General features: G+C 39.1%; 1 protein-coding gene across 1 annotated transcript in view; it reads right to left on the bottom strand.

Annotated features, from left to right (window-relative positions):
• Nucleotides 1-1,044: 1,044 nt before the first annotated feature.
• The window catches only part of KCNK1 (potassium two pore domain channel subfamily K member 1), a 28,716-nt gene continuing 19,248 nt past the window's right edge, over nt 1,045-10,512 (bottom strand). Inside the window, exons 2-3 of the mRNA XM_072332387.1 lie at nt 8,532-8,927; nt 1,045-5,479 (exon numbers count right to left, since the gene is read on the bottom strand). Coding sequence (XP_072188488.1) covers nt 5,220-5,479; nt 8,532-8,927 — 656 coding nt within the window. The 3' untranslated portion in view covers nt 1,045-5,219. The remainder of the gene's footprint in view (nt 5,480-8,531; nt 8,928-10,512) is intronic.

Below are 10,512 nucleotides of genomic sequence, written 5' to 3'. Positions count from 1 at the left end.
TGAGCCTCCTTCTTCCCTCCAGCCCCAAGGAGCAGATGCTGCCCAAACCCTTCCCAGGGCACAGCCAGCCTGGCTCTGTGCTCTGCTGCTGGGGTTCCTCAGCTTTGGCCGTGGTTCAGCAGCACTGTGAGCCAGGTTGGGCCCCCTGGGAAGCAGAGTATGAAGTGAGGTTGTCTTCTAGGGTTTGTATTAGTTTTTTCTTTCCTCCAAACTCGCAGATGGAATTTGCATTAAGTGGAGAGCACAACCGAATTCTTGCAAAACACATTTGAAACAAGGCCTCGTTACCTCGCGCAAGTAGGAGAGGCCTGCAAAGTCGCTAAGAGAACGTTTCAAGGACTTCAGCTCGCATCTGTATTTTTTGCATCTGTTCAAAAAGAATGCTTCAAATCGCAACTTCCAGCTGCAGAACAGACCCAGCAGATCTTTGCCCACGGTCAGGAAACCAGCCTCGGAAAGCAGAATTGGGACGTGCTAACTCCCATTTAAACCAACAGTACAGTTTGTTGCCTTCTGTTTATGCAAGCATCTTAATTAATCTTCACCAACGCGTGGCTGGAACAGGCACTTTACAGCTGTAGGATAACACAGAACCACAGGCCAGGATAAAATTAGATTCTAAATAATGGCCAGAAGCAGAGTAATGAGGAACTTAAAAAGAAAATAATGTAATCCTTCTAGATGAGCTCCTGGTTTTTATAGTCCTCATGTTACAAGCAGCACATGCTCTGGCTGCCATACAGAGAGCGGCTGGGTGAATCCCACCATGGTGGTGTGGCTTTGGGCCTTGGGACCAGTATGAGGGACAAGAGATGCCACCCGTGGGCTGCAGCCCCACCACCTGCCCAGCCCCCATCCCTTCTTATTCCCCAGCTCTGCCATACGGCACAGACTCCACACACATGGCAGTCCCTTTGTCAGCTGAAGCACAAAGCAGCATCATGACCAGCATAATAACTGCACCACAACATTCATCAGCAGCAAGGTGACCTTTGAAGGTCATTGGAACCACAGTCTAAAGAAAACAGAGTGATAACTTAGGAAGTGATTTCAATATAGGTATTAAAAAATAAATAAATCAATATGCATTAGCATGAACATGATTTATAGAACTATTTGTGGCGATTTCAAAAATTACTGTTTGAAACAAGCAACATGAAGATGCATTTTTTTTTGGCTAAGAGCTTCTCGATAAACGAGACACTAATGACCATTACTAGGGGAACACTGCAGAAAAGAGAAGCCAAGCGCTTGCATACTGGTGCACACTTGGAGTGATGCTGTTTTCAGTATCATAACTTCATTTTGCCTCCACAGAAAGCAGAATCTAGAAGAGTGAGTAATAATGATAGTGCATTGGGAGAGCAATGTTTTAGCAACTTATGGTTCATCTCAGTTCTTTCCTGACTGCTATTTACAAAGCAAACATTAATGTTGAGCTGCAAGGTTCTGTTCCTACCTACGCAGGAGACAGCAGTGTCCAAGTAACAGCAGCTAATATTAATTCCTCTGCCTTTCTTTCCTTTTTCGAGAGGCTCTCCCACACAGTCACCACGTTCCATGTATTAGTGCTACGCCACCTGGCTGCTGCAGAGAACCTACCCTCAAGCTGTTTTGTGGGAAAGTAATGGGTAACCTTCATTTGATCCTGTGTGGGACAACCTCTTAGTTGCTGAGACAGAGCATGTACATCAGCACACTGTGTCCTACAGCACACCTACGCTGATGCTCTGTACCTCCCAGGTACTGCTACAGACCAAGCTCTGCACGTTGCTGGAAGCTAGGAAGATATCCTTTGGAACAATTGCTGCGTGCTTACCCTCCCCTCACACAAGCCCACACATATCTTCTCTTAGCCAAAGAAATAACTGGGCTAGACAGATATTCAGTGCAATCCAGAACTTCTGTTGTATAATCACTCTGACATAAATGCCCGGTTAGGTAACCTGTGTAATTCTGGCATTAAAGCTGCAAACCACTCAACTCTCTAAATTTACTTAAAAAATTACTCGTTTCAACCCCAAAAGTTTTGTGCTCACTCTCAGTAGATGTTATTTGTAATACCTGGGAAGAAACTCTCTTAGGGCACAGAACATGTTCTCAGAAGGACAAACATGGCTGTCACCCAACATCAAAACTCAATTGGTTCTTCCATTTTCTTTGATCAACTGAAGTCAAGAGGATGGCTAGGTGACAAGAAGATACAGACAACTCTCCATATACATAATTTACTCACTGACTCCCTCTTGCAGCTTCTGTTCAGGAAATGATGTTTTGTAACCAATGTTCTCCATATGAGTTTACACATAAATGCCTCACAGTTTGCTCCTAGGAAAGATAAACATTTTATACCAAGGTTCTTGCACAATAACCAGTTATCTTCTAAACTGGATTCCAGCTTTAACCACTCTGACCTTCTGCACTGGTTTCACACAAAGATGTAAATCCACTAGGAAATGAAGCTCAGCAAATGATCGGTGCTACTGGTAACAGGCAACGACAGTTTTTCATCCATTTCCTCAAATACTGCAGTAGTTAGTCTATAAAGACAAGGTAAACATTATGCTACTATCTTTTATTTGCTATAATCAGTCAGCATCTGAAAGAAAACAAACACACTTCGGAATGCTTTTTTTTTCCTATACAAATAACCAATACAGTGCTAAGCTACAATCAGTTTCAAGGTTAGGTAGCACACTCTGGCATTAACAGTCTCTCCTTGTGTTGAGGAAGACTTAACTGAAGGATACGCAATCTTGACAAATGCAGACAGGCTTTTTGCACAGTATGTGCACGCACACGCACTGCTAAAGAAAATACTCCTCACTTAATAGTGCAGGCAGCCAAAAGCCATACTCGTTTTAAGTTCAAAAAAAAACAAAGACTCAACTACATCACAGTATTACTGCTTAGTTTATCACTTCTGGTTTGAATTCTGTGCTTTCATTTAACGTGTCTATGTTTTGCAACTGTGTACACATTGCAAAATTATTTTGTATATCATTTAGTATCTGCGCATATCCTTTACAGCTTAATGTTACACTGAAATTCAAAGAAACCTTAAATTTTAAGGTACTGACAACGATAAAATTTCACTAAAAAAAACCCAAAACAGTATCAATATTTCTTGTGGTACAGTATGCTTATTTTTATGCCAGTGTTACTTTATGCCATAGTTTCCTATAATTCATTGTATAAAGAGAAACCTAGGAAAACAAAATCTAAAATGCTGTGCCTATGTTGATTAAACTCTGGTGATTTATGATATATGTACAGTATATAAATATATTTATGTATATATGTACATATATATTGGTTAACATTTGTTATAAATAGAACTGTGTTAACTTAAGCAGTATAAAAATAGCCACTTTCCTGGGAACATGCAAACACAGTATGCTCTCACCTAATCTATAAAACCCAAAACAACCAAAACCTTTAGCTTTGATTTTCTACAAATATAAATTGAAGACTTTTAGTTAATTTAGCCATAAAGTAAGTTTTTTTCCAGTAAAGATATAAAATTGGTTTGATGCTAGCTATAATTAAGCTCAAACACAGAATATTTTGGGTTGTTTACTTTCAAGTATTTTTCCCATGTGAGCTAATTCTAGACAAGCTGCATTTTGTTTTTTTTCTTTTACAGTAAAATATTCTTCAGCTCTAAACACTACAAGTCAAATTACAGGCAATCTGGCATGCTTGCACTGCAGGGAAAAGGCTCTCCTCTACACTATTCCTATGTGGGAGGTTGTCCTAATATGGCTATTTGTGCTCCAGATCTTCTATTCATTGCAAAACATTACCTAGATTCCCATTTCATAGATTCTTAAGGCCAGAAGAGAGTACTGTCACCACTTAGTCTCATCTCCTGCTCCCTGAAATTCACTTTGAGATCCCTGCATTCAGCACAGTGACAGGTAGCTGGACTAAAATGCCTCTCCTGTTACAGCCAAAGAGGTTCCAGCTACAGAAGTTGAGTGGGATCTTGACTTTGTAGAGACTTTTCCCAAGGGGAAAAAAATTCAGTTCCATCCGGTTCCACCTGAACCAAATATGACATTTTTCCTGTTTTCTTCCCATATGAAAAACTGAAAAATTGATTGGAAACATTCCATTCTCCTCCAAGGTGCTCCGAGTACTAGCTAGAAAATCAAATCAAGAAAAAGGGGCTGCGGTCAAAGATGACAATACTTCTATTCCTCCAGATGCCTAACAGCCCAGAACACGCTGGGTTGTACTGTAGGTAAAATAGAGCCGAGCCTTTACTCTGCTCATAGACTTCAACCCTCATCTAGGAGAACATTTAAAGTGTTTGACTCTGACAAATATGGCATATGCTGAATTTCAGTTCCCCTTTTCATTTTGTTCCATTCAGCCAAAAAAAGAAAAAAAAAAAAAAAAGAAAAAAGAAAAACATTCCTACCTATTCCAAAGGGAAGAGAACTTTCCCTTCCCTGCAGCCCTATCATCTAGCACTTTTGAATGGCTCTTGCTACCTCTCAGAGTTTACGTTTGTTTTTTTTTTACAAAGCAAAACAGCATGGAAGACTCAAGGCACATTCTCTTCAGGACAACATTCTTCCTGTGATTAGGGAACATTTTAAGGAAGAAGGAAATTTGAATGTAAATGGCCTGGGCAGAGGAAGGGATGGAGTCCTGCTTTTTCATTCCTAGAGTTATTGTTTGCACATGCAACTTACTGGGTAATAGAAGGATGAGCTACATACTCCCCTCCAGCAGGTCTACAGATACTGCTCTGGAAATGTTTTCCAGATGAAGATATTTGGTGTGTTTGGAAAAAAAATCTGTGACTACTTTTCTGAGATAAAGTACGTATCTCAAAGTTTCACCCGGTTCTAAGACAGGGCACGCAACCAGACAAGCTGGATTTTAGTGAAGGCCCTACTCTCCTAAAGACAGATGAAGTTGCTTGTCCAAGCCTTTCTCTCTGGCGCCTCCGAAAGTGGTATTCCCACCTCTTTATCTCTCAAGCAAAATGGCCTAATGTTCCCAGTCACATTCTACATTTCTTTCCCTATTCCCAGAGTGGCTCCCACACTTTTCCCCAGAAGTCTTTTCTACGTTAGGAGTGACGAATCTTTGTTAAAATAGCACAGTCTTCCAGCTTCATTATTTTCAGGAAAATAAAAGATACATTCTATTTCTTATAGTAAGTAGCATAAATGCACCAAAACAATGTTGTGGATGCCCCTGTATTAATTGTTTAGAGAGCTGTCATTGGAAGTCGGGGACTGGGAAGTCACAAAAGGCTCGTTTGCCTTCTGATCGTCCTTCATGGAAGCTGCTTGGTCTGAGATGGAGGAGAAAGAGAGCTGGTCATGTTCCATTATATGCACGTGGTCCTCTTCCTTGTCCTTCTTCACATAAAACAACTTCCTAAACTTTTTGAGCTCATGGAGTTCACAGAATGTCTCAAGAACCACCAGCATTGCAATGAGGCCCAACAAGAGGTAACCTGGATACAAAAAAAAAAAAAAAAAAAAAAGTAATAATAAGAGAGGTTTTAATTGTTATCAAACTGAGTGGGGCTGCAACACTTTTAACCCTGTATCTTCCTGCCATATGTTCTACCCCTGCCATCTCTGAATATTATGTTAATCTTCTCTACGACCCACTGTGGGCTGTCAAATCCAGCCCCTGCTCTTTCTCATTCTACAGTCAACAAGACATAATAATTTATAGAAAGTAACAACAGTGGTTTTGAATCTGTTGCAGTTGTACCAGACAGAAGTATGTAAAGGCATTCAATGAATTAGAATCCTACAATTCAGCACTTACTTAACAAGCTTAGTGATTACACGCCCTCAAAATACCTTTTTCCCCCCTTAGCATCCCAACATGTTACACACAGGAGTATCAAACACAGCAGGTAATTACAGTTCCTCGCTGTTTGTATCAGTTCAGCGGGACAAATCACTGACGTGTCATAAAATCTTTCCAATTATTTTCCTTTAATACTGTAAGAACATACCTGACACTACAAAACTACTGGAAAAAAACAAAAGCAAAAAATGAAGTACCAAGAAATCTGTGCAAAGCCTATAAAAACAAAACTTAAATTTGCTATCAAATTGCTGCTGATATTTTCAAAACCTGACAAGGTTGCTGCGTCTGATGAAAGTTATCCCAACTTGATAATGTTACCTCAATGATATTACTTATAACTCCGGTTTTGATTTTAAAAGAATTTGTTAAGTCTGACAGACTGAGACCTTTAGAATCAGGGTTCTGTATGGCTAGCAGCTCACTAAGCTCTTTTGTCTTCCACTCCGAATACATAACTAGAATTGAAGGAAAGGCATTAAAACGAGCATTTCTTAATCCCAGTGCTTCATTAGATCCTTTCAATTCATCATTACAACATAACAAGGATCACGACAACTTGAATATTTTATCATTTCAGTGAGTAAATCAAGCAGAAGTGTATTATTATTAATAAAACATGTTCATCCAAAGGCTGAATATTAAATGCGCTGAAAGATCAACACAGATTAATTTCTACAATCTACAAATGGACAGTGCTCTGTTAGCAAAAGGCATAAATATTTTACAAGCAGTTGCAGATTATCCACTAAAAATAACACTTCTTTCTCTCTTCCAGGAGCACTGTTAAATCAATACTGCAATATCAGGTGCTGATCTAAATTGACACCATAGCTAAAATTTATGAATTGTTTTTAAGCTATATCTCATGAATTCAAATGGGAGGTATGCAATAACACGTATCAATGCCAATTAAAAGACATCTATAAATCTGCAATGAGAGCTTTTAATAATCTCTGAAACACTGCCCAGGTAATCCAACACTTAATTTAGGACACTTGCATTTTCCTTGGAAAACCAGTATTAATCATTAAGGGTTTTCAGTTCTGGAACTCCTGAACTTTTCTTGGAAAACAATTTAGGTTCAGAAAGAGAAAATATTTTATACATCGTATTTGGTTCCATGATTTGTTTGCATGAGAGAAGAAAGGCAAGTTCAAAAGCTATGACCTGTTCCAACAGTTTAGAAATGCATCACTGCCTACAGGCTACTTTTTCCATTTAGAATTTCCTTCTATTTATTTTATAAGCATTCTAAAGCTTGAAAATGAAAAGTTGAAAAGAAAACTTGAATTTTCAGTTAAAAAAAAGGGGGGGGGAGGGGGATGGAAAGAAAGAGAAGTTAATTCCAAATGTCTTCCTTATGGCTTTTAAGGTTTCAGAATTTTTACCATGTATTTATTATGCATAACTTCCACTACTCACTTGATCATTTAGCATCACCAGATTAACTCTGCAGATCAGCAGGGTAATAATTAAAAGCTACCGCAGGTAAGATAAACAGGATGGGGAAAGGAAAAAATGTGAAATGATTCAAATGTTGTACTCCAGATGGATCCTCACAAACGCAGAGGGTAACAATCACCCCCCTGCTGCTTCCCCTTCTTTTGATCCAGCCCAGGACACTGTTGGCCTTTCAGGCTGCAAGAGCACACTACAGGCTCGTGTCTGGCTTTTCATCCACCAGAACCTTCAAGTCCTTCTCCCAGTCTGTACACATAGGTTGGACTGCTCTGACTCAAGTGCAACACCTTGCACTTCGACTTGTTGAATCTCAGTAGGTTCATGTTAAGTTTTGGTTAGTTCAAGGACTCACTTCCAGAAACACAAAACACAAAACCAAGCTAATGGGCACTTTGACTACATTATGATTACTGGATCAGATATGGGAGTCCAGGTACAGACATGGCAGCCTAAGACATGGACCTGACAAGAATGGCTTGTTGTTTTGGCTGCTTAAATCTTTCAGTGAGTGCCTCTACTGAACGAGGACTGTGCAGCCTGAAGCAGAGAAGAAAATACATTCATTCAGAATGTCAACACAAAGATCATTTTCTTGGTTCTACTTTTTCGTCTAACCACTGATCACTGTGCCTCTCCTCTGTGTCAGACCTAATTAAGTAATTATAATTTAACATTCACAGTCTTGCTGTATCATCATTTCAGTCTATTTGTCTCATTTTGACAGCTAGTATGTCCCAGTGCCAGCTTTGGCTATCTTGTGTTACAAATGGAGTAAGAAATGTTGCTCTACTTTCCATTTCCCATTCCTCCTTCATCTCTGTCTGCCTGTCATCTCACCTTACAGGATGACCTTGAGTTACAAGGATCATTTTCTGACTGTGTGATGCTCTGTGAAATCTTAGCTCTACATGCTCCTATCCATTTCCATAACAGTAATATGAACATTTTTTGCTATTATTAGTAGGAGAGTATGTAAGTAACTTTTAGCACAATGGAATTTTGTTTTCAGCTTCTCCTTTCTTAACTAAGAAGCTGACTATTTAAAGCACAGCTGCCTAAAGTTGCCTTCAGTTGCAACATTGCATAGTTACCTACAACACCCAGTTTGCAAGCTGACAACTCACAAAACAATCACCAACTCTGCACAAGAGACATAATGCCTAATTTTTTTCACTGTTAATGAAGCATCTCTTAGGTAACTGGTAAGCTTGAACACTTACATGTAATTCCAATTTTATACAGCTCTCGGAATTTTTGATTGTAGCCTTCTCCTGGCACATAATCTCCTAAGCCAATGGTGCTCAGGGAAATGAAACAAAAGTAAAAAGACTCCAAAAAATTCCAGTCATCTTCCAGCACAGAAAAAATTGCTGCTGGGATAAAGAAAAAGCATGAGACCGTGATGAACCCAAGGACTACAGCATGGATGATGGCAACAATCTGCTTGGAGAAGCCCCAGCGAATGTGGAAATAGAGTACAGGCCGCCTGGTGACATAAACAATGATGCGCTGTACCACTGCTGTCAGGAAAAGCAGCGTAAACGGGATCCCGATGACTGAGTAGATGATGCAGAAGGCCTTCCCTCCATCAGATAAAGGCACTGTATGTCCATAACCTAGAATAAAGCAGAGGGAAAACATAGGCTGAGTCAAAGCTGAGACTTCATGTATCCATTTGATATTAGCTATACTGCATGAAATAAAAACTAGTGATGGGATTTGCTGGCCTAGCTTAAGCAGGTAAACAGCATCTAAGTACTGGCAAGGAGGAAAGAAAAATCCAAAAATATTTTTGTATTTCAAAATGATGAAAGTAATTGCATTAATGCTTATTTTGACAAAAATACTGCATGTATACACTTGTACACAGCACTAGCAGCTATGCCATTAATAGTACACTCAGCCTTGTTTTAATTACAAATCATGGGTGTGGAAAAGAACAGTAAAGCTTCCACTTTCTGTACCACCCCATCCCTTGTAATGTCAGACATCCAACTGGTGTTTTTGTCTACCAGTAAGTGCTGAGCTGACATTTTCTTGGCCCTCTCCATCAGAACCTCAGGCCTTGACCCTCAGAGGGATCCCAATATTCATCAGAGCAGATCCCATAACTTCAAATGTAAAACTATAATGGCATTTGTTATGTACTTCATTTAACATTTTATCCTACTCATTTTCCAGTGCTATTTTATGATCCAGTTGCCCAGTGGTCTTCCATCCTTACAACCTTAATTATGTGTCTTTAGTCTTTTTTTCTAGCTCATTTATGAGCACTCATCCCAGAAGAAGCTTTTGAGAAACACCCCTTGTGACAGTCCTCTGCCTCAAGAACTAACCATTTCTTTCTGATGCTTTGTTTTTTTCTTTCTTTGTTTAATCTTTCTCTTATATTCACAAAAGGTCCCCTTCAGTCACTTTGTTTTTCCTGACAGTATTTTTAATGACAGGCAATCGGCACAAAGTTTGAAAGTATTGTTTCAAATAGATGTGTGCTTGAGTTCATTATAGGGTATGTAATATTGATTCATTTGACACAAATATGAAAAAAAGATAACTGCAGTGCTGTATCACATTGGGGTGCCTTCAGTAAAACAGAACTAGTATTACTTGAGTAAGATCTAGATCAGACCTCATCTGGACTAACCTACCTCATGCTATACATTCATGCTTAAGAATGAATTGACACCAGAGGAAGAACAGAGAAGGGTTACTAAAAAAACAAACAAACAAACAAACCATGGGAATAGAGACTGTTTATGAGAAAAGGGTAAAAGTAGTTGGCTTCCCTGGCAAAGCTGAATAGGGACTGAAAATTGATACACAACCTCCTTAATGCATCAGCAGACCAGTATTACCAAGGGAAAAGAAATCCTTTTAGACAAATAATAATACTGCCACACAAACAAACAGCTTTGATGTAGCCATGAATAAATTTAATCTAGGAATTTAGAAAAAAAAAATTTCTAAGCTTAAGAAAAGAGTTTTGGAACAGTCAAGCACTTTCAGTGCTCAGTTTTGTTTAAGATGAAACTTGGCAACTTTATGGATGGTAAGATACTATGAAGCTATACACCACAAGCAGAACTTAAACTTGCAGATCTACAATATTCCTTACAACTTCAGGTCCCTATCATTAAATGCATGCTTGAACTGTACAATTAGTCCAAGCCTTTTTGAACCCAATATCCATATCATGCATGT

Source organism: Excalfactoria chinensis, chromosome 3, assembly GCF_039878825.1.
Source record: "Excalfactoria chinensis isolate bCotChi1 chromosome 3, bCotChi1.hap2, whole genome shotgun sequence".
NCBI classification, from domain to species: Eukaryota; Metazoa; Chordata; class Aves; order Galliformes; family Phasianidae; genus Excalfactoria; species Excalfactoria chinensis.
The sequence above is the reverse complement of the archived record's forward strand: the minus strand, read 5'-3'. Positions and strand labels throughout refer to the sequence as shown.